This window comes from Oncorhynchus keta, chromosome 1 (genome assembly GCF_023373465.1).
Source record: "Oncorhynchus keta strain PuntledgeMale-10-30-2019 chromosome 1, Oket_V2, whole genome shotgun sequence".
NCBI classification, from domain to species: domain Eukaryota; kingdom Metazoa; phylum Chordata; class Actinopteri; order Salmoniformes; family Salmonidae; genus Oncorhynchus; species Oncorhynchus keta.
Window position 1 is genome coordinate 43,910,644 of NC_068421.1, and position 24,618 is coordinate 43,935,261.

Sequence of the window (24,618 nt, forward strand, 5' to 3'; positions counted from 1 at the left end):
AGTTTCAGAGATAGTCAGAATATGAATGTCATCTGTTACAAGGTGTGGTAGTTGAAGTGTGGCTGCAATGGGTGAGATTATGGGAGATTTTATGACACACGGGGAGTTTCATAGCTCTTAATCTAAATATGCTGCTCAACTGATTGAGAATGTGAAATCTCCCTCCTACTCGTTTCTTTCCCACGCATACTACACCACACACAAACCTATCACTCAATTTCTGTCCTCCTTTTATTCTCCTTTGGCTCATATACATTTTCCCAGAGCCTTTTGTTCATTGGTCAAAACCGAGGTTGTTGGCACGGTCTTGTCTGCACCTTTGAAGCACCACAACTTTGAGGATATGTCCCTGTGTTCACCTTTACTGGTGGTTGACTCTAATAAGACGTCCGGATCCTGGGTTCAAACTATTGTTTGAGGAGAGGAGGGTGCAGCAGGGCAGTAGACGGTTCATTTGGTCCGAGTGAGGGACAAAGACTGTTAGAGGGTTTAGAAGAGATATGGCATACAGAGAGCGAGCGAGAAAAGATTGCGGGAGAAAGTCAAGTTAGAGGGAATCAGAGGTTAGAGGGAGAGAGCGCAAGATGGCAACTGTTAATTAGGAGCACAGCTGGTTTGTGTCGAGTCCACCGTGGCAGCTACTGGTACAAAGTGATGACCTCACAGTCTTATCCAGGACGCAGCCATCAATCAGATCTGACACTGAATACCATCACCCGTCCCCCCCGACTCTGAGGGGGGAAAAAAGCATGAGCATCTGTTTGGCCACCACCAAGGGCTTATATTTGATGCTGTACTTTGTTGTGGCTGTAGACTTGTGCAGCCATTTAAACTTTTGTGGGAACTCAACTCTTTACAGGTGGGAGGACATTTTGACAGCGTTTAAAACTAAGATTCACCTGGTTGCAAACAAGAACAGTCAGTGTTTACAGAAATTACTTTGGCGTCATTTTCACAAGTATCGGGTACATTTTCACAAGTCTGAGCACACATTTAAAGAGATCATCAAAATGGCTCATGTTCCAAAACTCTCAAAGCACATTTTCAGTTGACCGAGTACAACAAACTATTCCATATCTGCTTTTCAAAATGCAATATTCACTTTACTTTCGATATGATTTTCTTGTAATTCGTTAGCCATACAATTAACTCAATGGTCACTTAAATGGGAAGAGGTCTGTCGATGGTAAGGCTGACCCCGGTGCTTTCTTGATATCCAATTTGTAAGTCGCTCTGGATAAGAGCGTCTGCTAAATGACTTAAATGTAAATGTAAATATCTCAGTCAACCAGACAGGTCCTACAGGGCCTAGCTTTGTCACACCTAATTCAATTGGACGAAGTGGAACAAGTCCCTCTGTGTGCTCCCATTTGAAAATATAGTGTAGTGTACAATGCACTGCTGGGTTGTATATAAGTATATATTCCACTCATTATCTGAATTTCCTAGATACATTATCACCTGTCTCTCTGCTCAAAATGCATCAGCTGACAAGTCACATAAGAAAGGGTGATCTTGTACTATGTTGCATTGGGCAGAAAGGGCTTACAACACTGTACTATATTCTTCCACTAGACAACTGCTTTACAATACCAATATTTCTGTTGATTTCGCCCACATACAGTGCATTCGGAAAGTATTCAGACTCCTTGACTTTGCCCATATTTTGTTATGTTTCAGCCTTATTCTAAAATGGATACAAGTTTTGTTTTTCTCATCAATTTACACACAATACCCCATAATGACAAAGCAAAGACAGGTTTAGAAAATGCAACTGAAAGGTCACATTTGCATAAGCATTCGAGACCCTTTACTCAGTACTTTGTTGAAACACCTATGGCAGCAATTACAGACTGGAATCTTTCAGGGTATGAGGCTACAAGCTTGGCACACCTGTATTTGGGGAGTTTCTCCCATTCTTCTCTGCAGATCCTCTTAAGCTCTGCCAGGTTGGATGGGTAGCGTTGCATCACAGATATTTTCAGGTCTCTCCAGAGATGTTCAATTGGGTTCAAGTCCGGCCTCTGGCTGGGCCACTGAAGGACATTCAGAGACTTGTCCTGAAGCCACTCCTGCCTTGTCTTGGCTGTGTGCTTAGGATAGTTGTCCTGTTGGAAGGTGAACCTTTGCCCCAGTCTGAGCTCTGTCAGAGTGACCAACGGGTTCTTGGTCACCTTCTTGTCCAAGGCCCTTCTCCCCTAATTGCTCAATTTGGCCGGGCGGCCAGCTCTAGGAAGCATCTTGGTCATTCCAAACTTCTTCCATTTAAGAATGATGGAGGCCACTCTGTTTTTGGGGACCTTCAATGCTGCAGAAATATTTTGGTACCCTTCCCCAGAGCTGTGCCTTGACACAATCCTGTCATGGAGCTCTACAGACAATTTATTTGCCATCATGGCTTGGTTTTTGCTCTGACATGCACTGTCAACTGTGGGACCTTATATTGACAGGCGTGTGCCTTTCCAAATCATATCCAATCAATTGAATTTACCACAGGCGAACTCTAATCAAGTTGTAGAAACAGCTCAAGGATGATCAATGGAAACAGGATGTACCTGAGCTCAATTTCGAGTTTCATAGCAAAGGGTCTGAATACTTATGTAAATAATGTATTTTCTGTTTTTTTTAAATTTTCTAATACATTTGCAACATTTCTAAAAACCTGTTTTGCTTTTTCATTATGGAGTATTGTGTGTAGATTGATGAGGGGAAAAAATTATGTAATCCATTTTAGAACAAGGCTAAGGCCACAAAATGTGGAAAAAAAATCTAAGGTCTGAATACTTCCCGACTGCACTGTATGTACTGTGTAAGGATAATGAGACTGTAAGACTGACATACTTCTCAACATGCTCACAACCTGCCATTGGCTCAAACTTTTTTTTTTATTGCATGTCAAATTATAGTCAAATACTGTATAGAAAAGTATATTTACCATCTACGGTTCTTTCTATTCAGCAATTCAAAAATAACAGTTTTGAAATGTGTGTCTTGTCATTTAAAAAAAAAAATATATAATGGAAGTTAAAATGACTGAATCGTGAGCCTATCGTTATCTGATTTATTGGTGTCTAAACTAAAGGTGCTCAATGGTATTTCACAGAAAACTTTGAATGACTGAATGACTGAATGACTGAATGACTGAATGACTGACGGGTGAAAGATGTGTGAACCCGTAATGAATGCACAATCAAAGGTTCTGAACATAAGATTGGGGACCATTACAAGTGTTATTAGTTCAGAGTTTTGACTCTTAGTTTTGAAAAAATGTCACTTACATCTGAAAAAATGTGCCAAAGTGATACAAGAAAAGCTGCAAGAAAGCAGAGTTAAAATGTCTAATACTGTATGTAACGACCAAATCAGAATGAATGTGTCCCTTATTACAAATGATTTGGTTTCTATTACAAATATTGATTAAGCAGCTGAAGAACACAATTGTTCAACATGGTTGTGTCAATATTGCAGAGGAAAGCCCTGTGACAGGATTTAGAGGTGTCGGTGATGAACAATAGGCCACTTGTATGAGGCGTAGGTTCACGCTCCTTATCTCAGGACATGATCTAATGAAGTCTGCCAATACACACATTGAAGTGAAATACTGCACACACACATTAGGACAAACCCTATATCTAACCCAGGAGTCATGTGACTAAATCACCTGAACTGCTGTTATAAAGCAACATGCAAGAATGTCTGATATACATAACTTCTGGGTTTTGAGTTGACTGCACTGCAGACCCTGTTGCAGTTCGTTTTTTATTTTTTTTAAACTGTGAGTTATTGTGAGCTTTTCTCTGTTAGGAAAAAATCCAAGTTTTTTTGAATAATTGGCGAAAGTTTTTTGGATTCCTTGGATTCGCCTTACACCCTTTTAAAGGGAAATGGGAATTCCAACAGTCGGAGTCATAATGATTCACCATGTGAAGAGTTTATTTGCGAAACGCAATTTTCAAAAATAATAAATGTCACATTTATTTATTTTTTTCATCAGAAAAGTTTGCTAATGGGTAACTTCACGTGTGGAAAAATATTACTGTTAATATTACTGATTTTTAAAAATATATATTTGACCTGGAATGAAATGTACGTATCCTGTACATTTGACTGTGAAATGAGGTAGCGAGGTGAGACTATCTTAAGATGAATGCACCTACTGTAAGTCACTCTGGAGAGCATCTGCTAAATGACTAAAATGTCAAATGTAAATGTAATATCGATGTCACAAATGTATAATCTGTCAATTTCTTTATAAAAAAATGTAGTTATGTTACATTTGACTGTGTAAAGGCAAGCAGTACTACTTATTTTTCTGCAAGTGAGGCAGATATATATATATATATATAGCATTTTGCAAAAAAAAAACATGATTATTTGTCTCTCTGAAAGGGAAAGATTTGAAACAAATGCATGTCTGTCATTGAACAACCCCATGCCACGATTAGATAGTGAAAAACTAACAAATCCCTTTCATAATTTCTTTAAACAATAGAAGCTCATTTACCAACATTTCTGAAAATGGACATATAGTGTTTTTGAATGAAACTTTTCATATCCTATTGGAATATCGAGTCAAATCCCTCCATCAGACACACTTACACCCTTGTTAAAAAGACATGGGAATTCCAACAGTCAAGCAGTCATAATGATTCACCATGGCGTGTCCTATTGGAATATTAAATGAAATTCCCCAGTTACAAATACTATGTTATTTCTGAGTTCACGGTCAGGTTTGAAGTTTCCCTGCAGTTTTTCAAATAAGTGTACCGTTAAAACATGATCCTACATTGTAAAACCAGCAGGCAATATTGTGTCCTTTTGTTTTCATCTCTTACATTGTACATTCAGATTTATTCACAGGCTGTTTAGGGAGCATTTTTCTGTAATGAAATCTCTGTTTATTAAATATCTCTCTGATCATTCTCGAAGTCTCGTTTCCTGCGGAGAACACATGTTCCGCCAGGCAGAACGCTCAGAGCCAGAGAATGCGGACAGCGGGGACTGCACCATTTCTAATAATTGAAACCATGCATCCAGGAACCCCATCTCGGAATCTGTGGCTTTGTGTTTTAGTGACCACTGACCCATAGTTAGGGTTACTGCTACACTCCAGCTAAAAGCCCTCTCACCCCCTTACATATCTCTTTACAGGCCTTGCCAAAACTGCTACTATGTACCCCCTGCAACTAAAAGTGCCAAGGTGAGCATCATTCTGTCCCCCTGAAAGTCAACTTATTTTAACGTTGCTAAATACATGGCAATACACACATATACAGCAATAAACAACCAAGCATAGTTGCTCTAACACGGGACTGTTGGTTTCAACCTAAATCCCTTCAGGGATGTGTGTGTATTGTATTTAAAGGGAAGGTTTAGTGACACCATCAGTAATGTAGAGGTCCAGAGTTTAATGGGTGGGCATTGCAGAGGACATGTCCCTGAAGTGGGAATTGAGAGAGTTGGTTGGAGTTCTCAACGATTCCTTTCATAGCCACCCACACAGGGCACACACACTGGATGGATGGATCCACGTTGAATCTGTGCCCAGCGGGAGGTCATCGAGGTGACGGATGGAGACTGTGATCAGATTTTGTTCATGTGTACCTACTGTGTGTTAATCAGTAGCTGTGTTTGGATCACACTTTATGTCCCTGATCAATCACCTCAGGTGTCCGCTGTGTCGAATCAAATCAAATTTTGTATTGGTCGCATGCACAGGGTTAGCAGATGTTATTGCGAGTGTAGCGAAATGCTTGTAAAAAAATGAATAAAACATTTTTTAAACACAGAAGAAAACAAATACTGCACAGTTTCCTAAGGACTTCAAGCAAAGCGCCATCTTGCACTTATAGGTCATATTTCATAGAAATATGTGCTTGTGCGTGTGTGTGTGTGAAGGAGGAAAGTTATAGGTCTGTGTGTTTTTGTTTCAGTGTGTGACGGTCAGTGTGTGTATCCTTCTGGTCCACACTCCCCCCGGTGCCCTCTATCTGTCGTCATTATATGGTGTGTGTGTGTGTGTGTGTGAGAGTTCACCTGATATGCCCCAGTACTCCAGCACAGCACCTGTGTGCTGCCAGCTCCACCCAGCCGACAAGCCTTGCACGAGGCTTGGCTTGTGCAATCAAGAAGGGCTCATAGGAGCAGGAGCCTGTTTCTCCTGTTTCTCCTGTTTCTGTCGTGTGAGGCAACTTTTGACTGGTACTGTACGGTGCAAGCACACCCCCCTGGACAGGACGCTAGTCTATCACATGGCCTTACCCCCACACGGTCTCTTTTAAAGTAACTGTCCAGGGTTTCCATATTTCTATGTCATATGACCTATAAGTGAAATAGTTTTCCTTCCACAAAATGGGTAGTTAAAACGTTTTACTGCAGTGGGTTAAATCAGGTTCACACAGCGTTTATTTGGTAGTCTTCAACAACTATACCTTGAAGCAAAAGTACACACCTCTTGATTATGGGCTTAAAAAAAGAAGATGCCAGATAAAGAGTTGAAATGTAGTACACTTTGAGTTTGCATCCCAATATTACACTTTATGTACATCACAGAAGACTGACATATATATATATATATATATATATATATATATATATATATATATATATACAACTTTTGACATAGAAACACCAGATTTTCTTGAAATAATGTTGATTAATTATGACAAATATGAATAACATTCCACCCATGAGGCCACTGGGGTTGGATTTGGTATTTTGGCAGCAGGACTATGCATGTTAAAAGCAGCATTTCTGTGTTGGATGGTGTGAGCTTACCCCAACAACAGAATAAGGTGGGCGTATACCGGTCATTAAAAATACTCAAGTGAGTAGACCGCTGATTGGCCAGCTCATCCTCCTCAGAAGCTTGACATCATGAGGAAATACTTTTTTCTCTCTACAACATACAAGGTCAACAACAGGTCAACAACATTATTTGAGAATAAATTAACAGAATATAAACATTGTGCCAATAAAGTAATGAGTTTAGTTAGTCCCATCTGGATTAAAGAAACTGCCCACTGAGCAGACACTGGTTGAATCAACGTTGTTTCAATGTCTTCTCAACTACATGACTTTCAACTAACAGTGGAAACTCGTTGAATTGACATCTGTGCCAAGTGGGTGGAAGCGTTCCTCCCTTCTACCGGATGAAATTCTGACATGTTTTTCTTTGAATATAGAGTACACATACTGTATAAGACATTAGTCAAGTGGATATGACCATGAAACCAAATACAGTATATCCCGGAAGTAGAAGCAGTCTACCACATATGGTTCTTTTTCATGCTCTCTCCCTTAGTCAACGCGCCCTGCCAAATTTATTGAGTCGATCATGTTTTCTGCGTACCACAACAAATGTCCTGCCAAACCCTGAAGCCTTGCTCTGTCTGTTTCTCTCTCACTCGTCCTTTCACTCTTCATAGGTGTTTTTTGTTGTTTTCAATTTGTAGCTGTCTCTAATTTGAGCGAACATGTGAAACGGCTGTAAAGTCATCAATTAGTTGTAGGGAAAACTCTCTGACGACCAGCCCAATGCCAACAACTCTAGCGCATGTTTTGGAGCAGCCCTGTCACTGAGGCTGTCAGTGGGTGGCTGTTGCAGTTGCTATACTGAAGAGGCCTAAAGATAACCCTGGTGTGTGTTCAGTAGGGAGAAAACGTTTGGGGACTGCGTGAAACGGGGACATGCTACCGAAACTACTCAAATAAGACTCAAACCATTTTCATTTCCTGTTGCAGAGCATTTCAAAACATTTTGCTATGGTGTGTCCTACTTCACACGCCCCTGTATTACCCCAGGTTTGTAGTAGTGTGTTGAGGTTATGTGCAGGAAGGTCGTTTGGTGTGTTCTGGAAGCCATTCGTCACAGAGAATCCTAACGAGAGTCTACATGTCAGGGCTTGTGAAGTGGCTACAGTGACAGCTCGTGCTGTCTCTGTGGTGTAACATAAACCCATCACATGCTACCTGCCTCTCTCACGTGCCAACAGTTTTAATAGTAAAAGACATGCAAAGACATGTACCTGCGAGGTAATCACAGTTGTACATCAGAGTGACAGTCAGAAATCCTCACCACAGGGTTTACTATCTTTAGAGATTCTATGCTACAGAGGAAGGGACTCTGGGGAAAGGTCTAGTGTTCCTCTGTGACCCTACAAACATTCTGCTATTTCTGCTATTTCCTTCCAGGTTTCTTCTGGTCTAATTTGGGCACAAAACGGGAGAAAGCATTTTCAGTCCCAAAACAAATATGAGCGTTTTTATTGGACAAGCTTCCTCCGAGTGTTACATTTTTTTGAAATCCCGTTTTGCCCTCTGTCGAGGGTGTCCTGGTCACTCCTGGTCTGTTCTTGTCCCTTCCGTTCTCTGTCTGTCGGTCCCAGTCCCACCATGTATAGCTGGAGAAGGGGGATCCAACGGTAAACGCCTACTCAGCCTATTGCTGAAACCTTCTATTGGCATTGCAACATGGCTAGATGTGCTTTCAGCCTATCCAGTCGTCTTCTTTCGCCATCTGAGAGTGAGGACTCCAGCACAGTGACACAGTGGTTACAGTTTGACTTCCTCTTTAATGTGGCCTCTATTAGCAGGTTCTGGGCTGGCTGCTACACAGCAAATGCAGCACTTTTCAGTCTCTATTCGTCTGTTTTATGGGTCAGACGGTGTTTGTGCTGTGTATCGGGCCACATGCTGCTTCACGTGAACAGTCTTTAAATTTATTTTTTATTTTTTTTACAACACCTGCCCTCAGTTCCCCTTAGTGGTAACGAAAGAGGACTTGGTACCGGAACAGGAGCTTTCTGGCTTTCTGAAGGGGGGAGTGCAAGCAGACCGAGGTGCAAGTGAGAGAGAACGTGGGAGTGGAAGGAGAGGAGAGAGGGTTGAGCTTGTGAGGGGAGATCATGATAATGGCAACAATGGAAAAACAGGAGATGACAAGAGAGGATGGAGAGACTTGTAAGGAGGGGAGAGATGGGGAATGAAACAGAGTGCGGGAGGGTGGATGAGGGGAGAAGAAAGAGAGCGGGACCTGAAAGAAGAGGACCACAATTAGAGAGGGGTTAGTCTGAGCGGATGGAAAGATGTCAAAGCCCAGCTGCCACACCACTCCCTAACTCACTGAGTGTGAGGTCACGTCCGTGTGCGGCTGTGTGTGTCCGTGTGCGGCTGTGTGTGTCCGTGTGTAAGTGTGAGTGCGGATGGGTGCATACAAGTTCTCAGGGCTCGAAAAACAAGACTTAAGTAGATGTTTTAAAAAACATTGTGGTGGGACAAAACATGGGTGTGTGTGTGTGTGTGTGTGTGTGTGTGTGTGTGTGTGTGTGTGTGTGTGTGTGTGTGTGTGTGTGTGTGTGTGTGTGTGTGTGTGTGTGTGTGTGTGTGTGTGTGTGTGTGTGTGTGTGTGTGTGTAAAGTCAGTGACAGTGTCATATTTCCTGGCACACATCTGTTCTTTGTTACTTCAGAAGTCATCTGTTAGAAAGGCTGTGTAACAATGATTAACATACAAGGGTAATTATGAGATAATGATCAACAACACGCAGATAGTTGCCAAGAAAAGCACAGGATGACAATGGAGCTCGATTGCTGGGGTGAGGCATCACCATTTGAGGATGAGCTGAAGGAGAACGCTCTCCCCCCCCCCTCTCCCTCAATCTCCCGCTCTCTCTCTCTCTCTTTCTGAAGTTGCCCTCTGACAGAGGAGATATCAACCTTGTGTTAGCTCTGGTCTGCGATGCCCAGTATCTCTTATGGTTGCCAGGCTCAGTATGAGTTATGAACAGACCACAGGCCCTGATGGGCTGTGTCTCATGGTGCCTGCCTGGTCAACATTGTGCTTGCCTCTAGAACTGATGCACCCCTCCTCAGAGCATAATACTCTTTCCAGTAAGGGTACATTAGAGGCTTTATACAACAGCTTGAACAGGTCACCTATGTATCGTGTAGTTGGATACTTTGATAAAAGCTTTGTTTCCTTGCCGGCGCGTACGCAGCAGGTCCAGTCACCGCCTGGGGATTGAGCCTTCCGGGTAAATAACTCTCCTATTGTTACCAGTCAATACACAGAAGCCTGCTGAGCACTTGTACAGTCTTAATGGCTGCATTGAAGTCTCTCTGTAGCCTTTTGGGGCTTTCTTAGTGCGCGCACATGCGCGCACGCACGCACGCACGCACACACACACACACACACACACACACACACACACACACACACACACACACACACACACACACACACACACACACACACACACACACACACACACACACACACACACACACACACACACACACACACACACAATGATTCCCCAGACAGATGACAAAAGGATTGTGTGGACTGGTTCTAATTTTGGTGGACAGATGGAAGATATTGACAGACCGAGTGATTCCACAGATAGAATTCCCACGCGCACGCAGACGGCACACGCACATTGTCTGAAAGCTAGACATCTAGACGTTTTTTCTCCATAATGGTTTGGCTGTGGGGAATAGGGTTCAAATGGGTGTTGATCATAAAAGTCCAGCTACCTTCCACACACACACACACACCGTTTTCTCAGTGCTAAGTCGATGATAAAACTCTCAGGCAATCGGGCTTCCTAGGGTAGGGTATAGACCTCCAAGGACCACCATAGATTAAAGTTCACTGTACAGGAATGACTCCCCTGGATGAGACCAAGTCTCCGGGCTTGGGGGGCGCATGCATTGACGCAAAAGTTAGCCCTGGTTTGTGACCTTTCGTGGCGGCAGGTAGCCTAGTGGTTAGAGTGTTGGGCCAGCACGAAACAAATACTATAGTATACCATGGTATAAATACTATCGTTTTCACTGTAGTGTATTTAGGGGCGGCAGGAAGCCTTGTGGTTAGAGCATTGGGCAAGTAACCGAAAGGCTGCTAAATCGAATCCCTGAACTGACAAGATAAAAATCTGTTGTTCTGCCCCTGAACAAGGCAGTTAACCCACTGTTCCTAGGCCGTCATTGTAAATAAGAATTTGTTCTTAACTGACTTGCCTAGTTAAATAAAGGTCAAATAAATGCAATTCAACCTGTGTTCAGAGGATGGAATGTAGTGTTCATAGGATGGACTGTAGTGTTCATAGGATGGACTGTAGTGTTCAGAGGATTGGACTGGAGTGTTCAGAGGATGGACTGGAGTGTTCAGAGGATGGACTGTAGTGTTCAGAGGATGGACTGTAGTGTTCAGAGGATGGACTGTAGTGTTCAGAGGATGGACTGTAGTGTTCAGAGGATGGACTGTAGTGTTCAGAGGATGGACTGTAATAACAGGCTGAGGGAAGGAGGATGAAAACACAGGAAAGTTACTTTGTGCTCTCATTCTCAGGAACAACTGAAGTCATTATTGGACTGCGAACTAACACCGTATCATCAAGACTTTTGTTCACAGAAAGATGTATGAGAACAGGAAGTGGTACTCTACGTGGTTGTTTTCACATGGAGTTGCATGTCAAACGCTCTCTCTCGCTCTCTGGGATTCACTGCTTTGCTATCTCTGGGGTGTGCAGACGCAGAACTTTAGCCTCCCATTGAAACAGGATCTGAGGGGAAGGGGAGTAACAGTCCTCCAGGAGCTAAGATGGAGACTAATAGTCTGTTATGGACGTCCATTATGGGGCCTATTTCCTGATAGCAAAGACCAGCACCAAATGGCCTATAATGTATCCATGCCTCTCTGATCCGCACCCGCACAGACAGACTGTACCCAGGTAGATACACCCTTAGGTGTGCTCGTGTTTTATTATACTTGTATATGCCTTTTCCTACTGATGGATTGTCCCCCCCCCCAGACTGCCCTGCTGCTGCAGCCTGTCACAGAGCCTTATAAACCACACACATTCATCGGTATGGAGCATGTTTAACCATCGGCTGATGCCTCACATCTATCCTGCGTTCTAAACCCACACTCGGTGGCAGCGCCCGTGATTTGTGTCTCTTTTATAGGATACCAGGTCTGCCCAGAGAGCCATATGTGGCTGGGTGGCAAGGAGAAGGTGGTAGCTGAAGCAGTGTTGTTTTTGAGACGCTTTGGCAGCGCGTAACAACAAACATCATATTAAGCTTTCTGTCACAGTGCACATCCAAATCACATTTCCTGCGTTTTTGTTTTCTTTTTGATGTTTCTTTTGCTGTCTGTTCTTCTTTGTGTGTTTCCTCGGTTTGTGCCTTGAATGTATAATTGCTTGGTCTTACAACGCAGGGCTCCTTTAAAAAAAAAAGAGACCTCAGTGGGACTCCCCTACCTAAATAAAGGTTACAAATAAATCCAAATGTGAGTTGACAATCACTAGGTGTGTGTCAGTGTGCCTGATGTGTGACATCCCACCCAGACACTGTTACCATAAAACTGTTTTTTAAAAATGTATTATGTATTCATCTATCACTGTTAAACAGGCTCCTAGTTTGTAACCATCATTCTTAGAGGCCTTGTAAATGCCAACAATGGAGAGGCTGTAATATATTAGTCTGGCTGTCACCAGCTCTCGAAGTCACGGCTCACTGAGTAGTCACCAAGGTCGTGTGTCTGCCCGGGTAGTAATATATGACATGGAGCAGACACTTTTATCCTAAGTGACTTACAGTCCTGCGTGCATATATACACTGCTCAAAAAAATAAAGGGAACGCTTAAACAACACAATGTAACTCCAAGTCAATCACACTTCTGTGAAATCAAACTGTCCACTTAGGAAGCAACAATGATTGACAATAAATCTCACATGCTGTTGTGCAAATGGAATAGACAACAGGTGGAAATTATAGGCAATTAGCAAGACACCCCCAATAAAGGAGTGGTTCTGCAAGTGATAACCACAGACCACTTCTCAGTTCCTATGCTTCCTGGCTGATGTTTTGGTCACTTTTGAATGCTGGCGGTGCTTTCACTCTAGTGGTAGCATGAGACGGAGTCTACAACCCACACAAGTGGCTCAGGTAGTGCAGCTCATCCAGGATGGCACATCAATGCGAGCTGTGGCAAGAAGGTTTGCTGTGTCTGTCGGCGTAGTGTCCAGAGCATGGAGGCGCTACCAGGAGACAGGCCAGTGCATCAGGAGACGTGGAGGAGGCCGTAGGAGGGCAACAACCCAGCAGCAAGACCGCTACCTCCGCCTTTGTGCAAGGAGGAGCAGGAGGAGCACTGCCAGAGCCCTGCAAAATGACCTCCAGCAGGCCACAAATGTGCATGTGTCTGCTCAAATGGTCAGAAACAGACTCCATGAGGGTGGTATGAGGGCCCGACGTCCACAGGTGGGCTTGTGCTTACAGTCCAACACGGTGCAGGACATTTAGCATTTGCCAGAGAACACCAAGATTGGCAAATTCGCCACTGGCGCCATATGCTCTTCACAGATGAAAGCAGGTTCACACTGAGCACGTGATAGACGTGACAGAGTCTGGAGTCGCCGTGGAGAACGTTCTGCTGTCTGCAACATCCTCCAGCATGACCGGTTTGGCGGTGGGTCAGTCATGGTGTGGGGTGCATTTCTTTGGGGGGCCGCACAGCCCTCCATGTGCTCGCCAGAGGTGGCCTGACTGCCATTAGGTACCGAGATGAGATACTCAGACCCCTTGTGAGACCATATGCTGGTGCGGTTGGCCCTGGGTTCCTCCTAATGCAAGACAATGCTAGACCTCATGTGGCTGGAGTGTGTCAGCAGTTCCTGCAAGAGGAAGGCATTGATGCTATGGACTGGCCCGCCCGTTCCCCAGACCTGAATCCAATTGAGCACATCTGGGACATCATGTCTCGCTCCATCCACCAACGCCACGTTGCACCACAGACTGTCCAGGAGTTGGCGGATGCTTTAGTCCAGGTCTGGGAGGAGATCCCTCAGGAGACCATCCTCCACCTCATCAGGAGCATGCCCAGGCGTTGTAGGGAGGTCATACAGGCACGTGGAGGCCACACACACTACTGAGCCTCATTTTGACTTGTTTTAAGGACATTACATCAAAGTGTGGTTTTCCACTTTAAGTTTGAGTGTGACTCCAAATCCAGACCTCCATGGGTTGATAAATTTGATTTCCATTGATCATTTTTGTGTGATTTTGTTGTCAGCACATTCAACTATGTAAAGAAAAAAGTATTTAATAAGAATATTTCATTCATTCAGATCTAGGATGTGTTATTTTAGTGTTCCCTTTATTTTTTTGAGCAGTGTGTATATATATATATATCTCTTTTTACATATGGGTGGTCCCGGGAATCAAACCTACTATTCTGGCCTAGCACCATGCCATGCTCTACCAACTGAACTGCAGAGGACCACAATTGTCAGCCTGTACAGTATAGGGCCTCTTAACTTCTCTACTGCCTTGGGAGCTATGTGTCTGACCCTTAACCTTACTGCCGCTGTCCAGACTCAGAGAACAGCCCATATAACATATACCTCCTCTAACTCAGCCTGGGGCTACAGTAATGGCAGTGATGGTAGATTTACTTCACTATCCCTCAGCGTGCTCCAATGGATGACACATATTTCACCCCTACAGTCGGCCACCCTTTCACTGTGAATGAATAAATAACAGTGCAGCCCAGAACCAAGCCATGGGACCAGCAATGGAATCAGGGAAAACCTGCTGCATTTATAATTGATCCTCCACTCCCATGAATGTAATGAATTACATGAGCTGTGGTCCCATGTAGCCATCGTTAGTCCTTAAATTGGGAAGCTTTCCTGCAACAGTGAGGTTTGTCAGCTTTGAAGAGGAAATAAGGGCAAGGCCATGCTCTCTCTCTGTGTGTGTGTGTGTGTGTGTGTGTGTGTGTGTGTGTGTGTGTGTGTGTGTGTGTGTGTGTGTGTGTGTGTGTGTGTGTGTGTGTGTGTGTGTGTGTGTGTGTGTGTGTGTGTGTGTGTGCATGCCTGTGTGCGCATTGGTTCTTCTATCCTTGTTGGGACCTAAAATCCCCAACGGTCCCCACAAGGATAGTAAAATAGAAAGGCTATTTTAAGCTTATGTGTTAGGTTTAGGGTTAGGTCTACAATTCGGTTTAGGGTAAAGGGTGAGTGGTTAGGGTTAGGGTATGGGTTAGTGGTTAGGGATTGGGTTAGTGGTTAGGTTTAGGGTCTGGGTTAGGGAATGGGATAGGTTTAGGGTATGGGTTAGTGGTTAGGTTTAGGGCCTGGGTTAGGGTATGGGTTAGTGGATAGGATTAGGGCCTGGGTTAGGGTATGGGTTAGTGGTTAGGTTTAGGGTCTGTGTTAGGTTTAGGACTAAGGGTTAGGGTTAGGGAAAATAGGATTTTGAATGGAAATACATTTTTGGTCCCCACAAGGATAGAAAAACATAACGTGTGTGTGTGTGTGTGTGTGTGTGTGTGTGTGTGTGTGTGTGTGTGTGTGTGTGTGTGTGTGTGTGTGTGTGTGTGTGTGTGTGTGTGTGTGTGTGTGTGTGTGTGTGTGTGTGTGTGTGTGTGTGACAAGTGACTCTTTCGCTAAAGTCATTTTCTGCAATTTGGGGATTCCCTTCCCTCCAAAAGGCATTACTACATTTCTACAGAAACATCAGTTCATTTTGTCATATGTCTGTAGTAGAGGTCGACCGATTATGATTTTTCAACGCCGATAACGATTATTGGAGGACCAAAAAAGCCGATACAGATTAATCGGCCGATTTAAAAAATATATATATATATTTGTAATAATGACAATTACAACAATACTGAATGAACACTTATTTTAACTTAATATAATACATCAATAAAATCAATTTAGCCTCAAGTAGATAATGAAACATGTTCAATTTGGTTTAAATAATGCAAAAACAAAGTGTTGGAGAAGAACGTAAAAGTGCAATATGTGCCATGTAAGAAAGCTAACGTTTCAGTTCCTTGCTCAGAACATGAGAACATACGAAAGCTGGTGGTTCCTTTTAACATGAGTCTTCAATATTCCCAGGTAAGAAGTTTTAGGTTGTAGTTATTATAGGACTATTTCCCTCTATACCATTTGTATTTCATTAACCTTTGACTATTGGATGTTCTTATAGGCACTTCAGTATTGCCAGTGTAACAGTATAGTTTCCGTCCCTCTCCTCGCTCCTCCCTGGACTCGAACCAGCAATACAAAGACAACAGCCACCACAACGAAGCAGCGTTACCCATGCAGAGCAAGGGAAACAACCACCCCAAGGCTCAGAGCGAGTGAAGTTTGAAATGCTATTAGCGCGCGCTAACTAGCCAGCCATTTCACTTCGGTCACACCAGCCTCATCTCGGGAGTTGATAGGTTTGAAGTCATAAACAGCACAATGCTTGACCCACTACGAAGAGCTGCTGGCAAAACGCACGAAAGTGCTGTTTGAATGAATGTTTACGCGCCTGCTTCTGCCTACCACCGCAGAGTCAGATACTTAGATACTTGTATGCTTGTATGCTGAGTCAGATTATATGCAACACAGGACACACTAGATAATGTCTAGTAATATCATCAACCATGTGTAGTTAACTAGTGATTATGATTGATTGTTTTTTTATAAGATAAGTTTAATGCTAGCTAGCAACTTACCTTGGCTTACTGCATTTGCATAACAGGCAGTCTCCTTGTGGAGTGCAACGAGAGAGAGAGAGAGAGAGAGAGAGAGAGGTCGTTATTGCGTTGAACTAGTTAACTGTAAGTTTGCAAGATTGGGTCCTCCGAGATGACAAGGTGAAAATCTGTCTTTCTGCCCCTGAACGACATTTACATTACATTTAAGTCATTTAGCAGACGCTCTTATCCAGAGCGACTTACAAATTGGTGCATTCACCTTATGACATCCAGTAACAGCCACTTTACAATAGTGCATCTAAATCTTTTAAGGGGGGGGGGGGTGAGAAGGATTACTTTATCCTATCCTAGGTATTCCTTAAAGAGGTGGGGTTTCAGGTGTCTCCGGAAGGTGGTGATTGACTCCGCTGTCCTGGCGTCGTGAGGGAGTTTGTTCCACCATTAGGGGGCCAGAGCAGCGAACAGTTTTGACTGGGCTGAGCGGGAACTGTACTTCCTCAGTGGTAGGGAGGCGAGCAGGCCAGAGGTGGATGAACGCAGTGCCCTTGTTTGGGTGTAGGGCCTGATCAGAGCCTGGAGGTACTTAGACCGTCATTGAAAATAAGAATGTGTTCTTAACTTACTTGCCTAGTTAAATAAAGGTGTAAAAAATAATAATAATAAATAAATAAAAATGGGCAAATCGGCGCCCAAAAATACCGATTTCCGATTGTTATGAAAACTCGAAATCGGCCCTAATTAATCGGCCATTCCGATTAATCGGTGGACCTCTAGTCTGTAGTTGTGGTGACATGGCAACGCAAATACAGTGTCTGCACAGTGTTCTCTGCCTTTTGATCCTCTCCCATGTCTGTTAGTGCATTACAGGACATTGTGTCTGTTCTGGCTAGTTTGGTGGGGAGGAGAGAGCGCTGTTCCTGCTCCCTCCTGCATGGGGATTTGGCACAGCTCAGGCCTGTAATAGTCCCTGGGCTGCTCCCATTCCGTCTTTTGGGTTATTACTTTTCACTCCCAGGCCTTAGCAACAGGGAAACATTTGACACTGTGACACAATAACACTCCACCAGGCCACGTAATCAATTATGAGACTGTTTGTTGAATACATCACAGGATATAAGGGGATTGGAATGGGGCGGCTGAGATGTTTTTTAGCCAGCTGCTCTCTGTAGGCAGGATGTCTGTCTGTCTGTCTGTCTGTCTGTCTGTCTGTCTGTCTGTCTGTCTGTCTGTCTGTCTGTCTGTCTGTCTCATTCTGTCTGTCTCATTCTGTCTGTCTGTCTGTCTGTCTGTCTGTCTGTCTGTCTGTCTGTCTGTCTGTCTGTCTGTCTCATTCTGCCTGTCTGTCTGTCTGTCTGTCTCATTCTGCCTGTCTGTCTGTCTGTCTCATTCTGTCTGTCTGTCTGTCTGTCTGTCTGTCTGTCTGTCTGTCTGTCTGTCTGTCTGTCTGTCTGTCTGTCTGTCTGTCTCATTCTGCCTGTCTGTCTGTCTCATTCTGTCTGTCTGTCTGTCTGTCTGTCTGTCTCATTCTGTCTGTCTGTCTGTCTGTCTGTCTGTCTGTCTGTCTGTCTGTCTGTCTGTCTGTCTGTCTGTCTGTCTCATTCTGCCTGTCTGTCTCATTCTGCCTGTCTCATTCTGTCTGTCTGTCTGTAACATTCTGTCCTGTCATTTTATACTGGCCTTTTTATACAGGATCTTGTCCTTACTCCTCCCTCGCTCTTGTTGCCTCCCCCTTATTACTCTCTTGCCCACCCCCAGCACTCTATTTTTCTGTATCTCTCCCTACACATAAAATGTATGTAACATTTTATGTTGACTAATAAGAGTAGCTACTGAGGATCCTAATAAACTGAACTCTTTCGTATTTAACTCTCCTCAGATTGCCGGTTTCGCCAATGCCATTGAGCCGGTGGGTGACGACCAGGAGAACCTGCTGGCGTTCCGTTTCCAGGCCCTCAACCCCATCGTGGATCCCTGGGTGTTCATCATCTTCCGCAAGTCCGTGTTCCGCCACCTCCGCTCGCTGCTGTGCTGCCGCTTCACGGGGGGAGCGGTGAAGAACACGGCCCACTGCACCTTCTCCTTACCCCCTGACGACCACAGGGAGTCTCCCAAGCCCTCCGTCTCCCTGCAGCCCAAACTATACTCCAGCCGGCCCCTCTGATGTGAGGGGTGGGACCCGGGGCAGGGAAGAGGATGGGAGTTATGGATGTATGTATGTGGGAGAGCAGACAATGAGGGAAGGGGTTCTGGATAGAGGATTCGGAGAGTTCACTCTGTGGACCATCAGCTCTTACAGGAGGTACCTTATCCGCTATTGACTAGAATGCATATGCGTATACTGATGCATGAGCTACATATTTCATACATGGCCGTGCTGTACAAAAAGACTGAAAAGGAGTGGATAAAGTGATTGATTGTGCCTTTAAACTCACTGTAAACTTAACTCAAAGCAACTGAAAAGGACAGAAACTCCTGCTCCGTACTGAATGTATGCAGGAGAGGACCACTAAGAGGGATTTATTATGGACAACCAGCCCTGGAGGGGAGTAACCACAATGTGTGTTGATCCATCCTCAGTTTTCTCCCATCACAGCCATTAAACTCTGTAACTGTTTTAAAGTCAGCATTCATGGTGAAATCCCTGAGCGGTTTCCTTCCTCTCCGTCAACTGAGTTAGGAAGGACCCCTGTACCTTTGTAGAGACAGGGTGTATTGATACACCATCCAGAGTGTGATTAATAACTTCACCGTGCTCAAAGGGATATTTAATGTCTGCTTTTTTTTTTACCCATCTTTCCAATGCCCTTCTTTGTGAGGCATCGGAAAACCCTTGTCTTTGTGGTTGAATCTGTGTTTGAAATTCACTGCTCGACTAAGGGACCTTACAGATAATTGTATGTGTGGGGTAAAAATCATGTTAAACCCTATTATTGCACACAGAGTGAGTCCGTGCAACTTATTATGTTAAGCAAATTTTTACTCCTGAATGTATTTAGGCTTGCCATATCACAAAGCGGTCGAATACTTATTGACTCGAGACATTTCAGCTTTTAATTTGAAACGTTTTCAAAAATCATCATCCCTTTTAAATTCAGGCTGAAACACAACAAAATGTGGAAAAAGTCAAGGGGTGTGAATAGTTTCTGAAGGCGCTATATAAACCACCCGGTGAAACCCGGGAAAATGTTTTGCACTCGGTCTTCTGTCCAGGTATCACTGGACACCATTTCCAAACTGGGCGAGAATGTTCCTGTTAAAAAAATCTACTAATCATTCTGTTTGCTTACCAAAGATGGTATGGTCGTGTCCACGATTACGACCTGATGGAATTTAGATTTCCTCACTTCCTGAATTATTTCACATCTTGTAAAATGTACAACACGATACATCAAAAACAGACAGTATGCCCGTGCGTATGCCCAAGGAAATCAGGTCATTAACTTCATGTGACATCAACAACAGTGTAGTACATCAACATGCACGAACGAGTAACATGTGATTTGTGATGCTGTGTTTCATCGACAGCCCCTTTGCCCTCTTTAAACTCTTAGCTCTTCACATGGCTGTCTGATCTGTCACATCATTGAAGTGTGGGATGCAGCTTACGCTCCGTTTCGATGCACTGGTCCGTGTAGCGAAAACAGAATGTAGGCCTGCGAGGTCAAGTACGAGGTCACAGCAGGTCACATTCATACAGCGTGACGGCCTCTCTCTCTGTATGCATGTCCCCTGGATCTAGAATCCAGTTCTAATGAAGGCCAATCTCTTTATCTTCTTTGAAAGGCTGAATGGATCATGGATGCTATGCATGTGCACGTGACATGTCTTAAACCCACGTCTCAGTTTCCAGATCTTTGCGTCCAACACTTCGTCAATGCGCTGTCGTAGGCAATCAAAGCTGGGGTGTATTATGGGCCCATTGAGAAAGACCTGTGTCTATGGAGCTATTCTGTTGTACAATGTATCGTATGAACATTCCTTTGTGTACTCACGCAAGATGGTACCTCTCTTTCGAATCAATAATTCATTTGACCTATATTGTCACACCAAAAAGAATCCTGCAGCCACAGGATTTGAACGTTTTAGTCCATAATGTTGCTTGATCAGTGGTTAGTCTATTAGCTAGCCAAAAGTAGGCGACATGAAAAGTGCAATACTGTTAATATAACCGCGTGTCAGTGTGGGTTGTCAGTGAATTTATGCAAATCACGAAGCTCATCTGCATTGAACGCGGTGCAGTGATCAAATTAAGATCCTACATTTGTATGAGTTTGTTTGAGTGTAGTTCTGTGTCGGCAGTTCCGTCGTTGAAAGAGCTCACCAAACGATGTTTGAAGATGTTGCTTTTTTTTGTCCTCTTTCTCTTCCGTCACTATGGCTGTGGTCACACAGGCAGCTCAATTCTGTTATTTCCACATCAAATATTTTTCAGAGCTAATCTGATGACTAAAAAAAGACCAGAATTGGGCTGCCTGTGTAAACTCAGATTCTGAAAGTGATTGCGTGAAGAGTGCTGGGTTTATGTTTGCAGGTGGTAAGTGCTTTTTTTGTGTACGTTTCTATGTGTTCCCTCAGTTGTGTTGTGTGGTGTTGTGTTGTTTGTGTATGTGAGTGTGTTGTGGTGGTTTTGTTTCCGGAGCTATAATGTGACTCGTGCCCAGCGTGTGTTCCAGTGTGGTTTCTTGCACTTGAGAATATACGGTATCAGATATGTTCTTCAGTATTGGGATCAATTGTAACAAATGTTTAAGTGAATATACATGTTACAGACGTGTTATGTATAGGTTGCTGTATATGTTCCTATGTAAAAAATATTCAAATGCCAAATAAAGATTGAAACTATATGGTGTGAGTACCTTTCCACATGTATAGTTGAAGTCAGAAGTTTACATACACCTGAGACAAATACATTTAAACTCAGTTTTTCATGATTCCTGATATTTAATCCAAGTAAAAAATCCCTGTCTCAGGTCAGTTAGGATCACCACTTTATTGTAAGAATGTGAAATGTCAGAATAATATTAGAGATTATTTATTTCAGCTTTTATTTCTTTCATCACATTCCCAGTAGGTCAGAAGTTTACATACACTCAATTAGTATTTGGTAGCAATTGCCTTTAAATTGTTTAACTTGGGTCAAACTTTTCGGGGGGGGTGAATTCCGTGTCTCATGCACCAACACAGCAACTCCCTCATATCTCTCTCCTCCAATCTCCCCATTAACTCCTTCACCGTCTCTGCTTCGCTCACCTCCAACACCGGCTCTGGTTTCCTCCTTGGCTCCCCCCGATAAACAGGGGAAGTTGGCTCAGGTCTGGCTCCTGACTCTGCCACACTCTCCCTGTGCCCCCCCCCCCCCCCCAATACATTTTTGGGGGTGCCTCTCGGGCTTCCAGCCGCTCTGCCGTGCTAGCTCCTCATAATGCCGCCTCTCTCCCTTCGCTGCCTCCAGCTCGGCTTTGGGGCGGCAATATTCCCCTGGTTCTGCCCAGGGTCCTTTTCCGTCAAGGATCTCCTCCCAAGTCCATTTATCCAAATAGTACAGCTTCTCCCGCTGCTGCTGCTGCTGCTCCTGCTGCTGCTGCCTCTGTTGCTTCTCCTGCTGCTGCTTTTGCCGTTGCCCGTTACCACGCCGCTTGGTCCTGTTGTGGTGGGTGATTCTGTAAGGGTTTTCTTCTGGTGAAAGAGAGGCGGACCAAAATGCAGCGTGGTGGTTATTCATGTTTAAGTTATAAAGACACTATACATGAACAGACTAAACAAAACAAGAAAAGTGAAAACCTAAACAGTCCTATCTGGTGCAAACACAGAGACAGGAACAATCACCCACAAATCCCAACACAAAACAGGCTACCTAAATATGGTTCCCAATCAGAGACAATGACTAACACCTGCCTCTGATTGAGAACCATATCAGGCCAAACATAGAAATAGACAAACCAGACACACAACATAGAATGCCCACCCAGCTCACGTCCTGACCAACACTAAAACAAGGAAAACACATACGAACGATGGTCAGAACGTGACAGAACCCACCCCCCAAGGTGCGGACTCCGAACGCACAACCTAAACCTATAGGGGAGGGTCTGGGTGGGCATCTGTCCGCGGTGGCGGCTCTGGCGCTGGACGTGGACCCCACTCCATAATTGTCTTAGTCCACCTCCTTAGCGTCCCTTGAGTGGCGACCCTCGCCGCTAACCTTGGCCTAGGAAACCTAACAATGGGCCCCACTGGACTGAGGGGCAGCTCGGGACTGAGGGGAAGCTCGGGACTGAGGGGAAGCTCGGGACTGAGGGGAAGCTCGGGAGTGAGAGGAAGCTCGGGAGTGAGAGAGAGGAAGCTCGGGAGTGAGAGGAAGCTAAGGCAGGTTGATGGATCTACCAGATCCTGGCTGGCTGGTGGTTCTGGCAGATCCTGGCTGACTGGCGGATCCTGGCAGACTGGCGGATCCTGGCTGACTGGCAGTTCTGGCGGATCCTGGCTGACTGGCAGTTCTGGTGGATCCTGGCTGACTGGCGGATCTAACTGATCCTGGCAGACTGGCGGCTCTGGCGGCGCTGGGCAGACTGGCGGCGCTGGGCAGACTGGCGGCACTGGCGGCGCTGGGCAGACGGGAAGCTCCGGCAATGCTGGAGAGGAAGGCTCTGGCAGCGCTGGACTAAGGAGCACTGGCGCCTCTGGAATGAGGGGCTCTTGCGCCTCTGGAATGAGGGGCTCTTGCGCCTCTGGACTGAGGGGCGGGAGCTCTGGCAGCGCTGAACAGGTGGGAGACTCAGGCTGCGCTGGAGAGGAGGAAGGCTCCGGCAGCGCTGGACAGGCAGAACGCACTGTAGGCCTGATGCGTGGTGCTGGCACTGGTGGTACTGGGCAGAGGACACACACAGGAAGCCTGGTGCGGGGAGCTGCCACCGGAGGGCTGGTGTGTGGAGGTGGCACTGGATGGACCGGACCGTGAAGGCGTACTGGAGATCTTGAGAGCAGGGCTGGCACCAACCGCCCTGGCTGGATCTTCACCCTAGCCCGGCAGATGTGAGGAGCTGAGATGTAGCGTACCGGGCTAAGCACGCGTACTGGGGACACCGTGCTATGCGGTGGAACGCACAGTGTCGATATAGGACTCGTTTTTACTGTGAATATAGATACTATTGAACCTGTTTCCTCCAGCATCTTCACAAGGTCCTTTGCTGCTGTTCTGGGATTGATTTGCACTTTTCGCACCAAAGTACATTTATCTCTAGGAGACAGAACACGTTTCCTTCCTGAGCGGTATGACGGCTGTGTGGTCCCATGGTATTTATACTTTCGTACTATTGTTTGTACAGATGAACGTGGTACATTCAGGCGTTTGGAAATTGCTCCCAATCTTTTTTCTGAGGTCTTGGCTGATTTCTTTTGATTTTCCCATGATGTCAAGCAAAGAGGCACTGAGTTTGACGGTAAGGCCTTGAAATACATCCACAGGTACACCTCCAATTGACACAAATTATGTCAATTAGCCTATCAGAAGCTTCTAAAGCCATGACACCATTTTCTGGAATTTTCCTTTACCAAAGCCTTAAGCAACAAAAAAAAAATCTAGTAGGAAGTAGAGCAGCTTTACTGACACATTAAACTAATATAGATGCTTCACTTCCCAGCATTGTTTGTGTGTGTGAGTAAGAGAGAGAGAGAGAGAGAGAGAGAGAGAGAGAGAGAGAGAGAGATACTTACAAGCCAAAAACACTTTATGCTCATTCATAATAAAGAAACAAGTTCCCTATATCATATTCCCCGGTAATGTGATTCCACTAAGTGGTTGAGGATGGTCCTTCAATTGCAAGAGGATTTCTCATGGTCAAACGATAGCTATGTTTATTTACCACTAAGAGCCAACATAGAAACAGGCAAAGCCCTCTCCCTGTCTTCATGGCCTTTCATCATCACCATTATCGCAAAGACGTTGTCGAGCAAACGCTACCCGAGTAACGGGAGTGTTATTTGTGCAGGCTATTTGCGTAGATGCTTTTTCATGTAACCACTCTGGTTTAGTAGTGTGTTGTGTGCTTAAGACTGTCGAACCAGCAGGCCTGTTCTTTGAGACACAAACATTCCAGATACACATT

General features: G+C 44.6%; 1 protein-coding gene across 7 annotated transcripts in view; it reads left to right on the forward strand.

The window, feature by feature from the left end:
• Positions 1–24,618, forward strand: part of LOC118385945 (prostacyclin receptor-like) — a 121,007-nt gene that overhangs the window by 24,269 nt on the left and 72,120 nt on the right. The window contains exon 2 of one of the 7 annotated variants that reach the window (XM_035773214.2): positions 18,390–21,357. The exons of the other annotated variants lie outside the window; for them this stretch is intronic. Coding sequence (XP_035629107.1) covers positions 18,390–18,674 — 285 coding nt within the window. The 3' untranslated portion in view covers positions 18,675–21,357. Of the gene's footprint in view, positions 1–18,389; positions 21,358–24,618 lie in introns of those variants that run through there. 7 annotated transcript variants of the gene reach the window in all.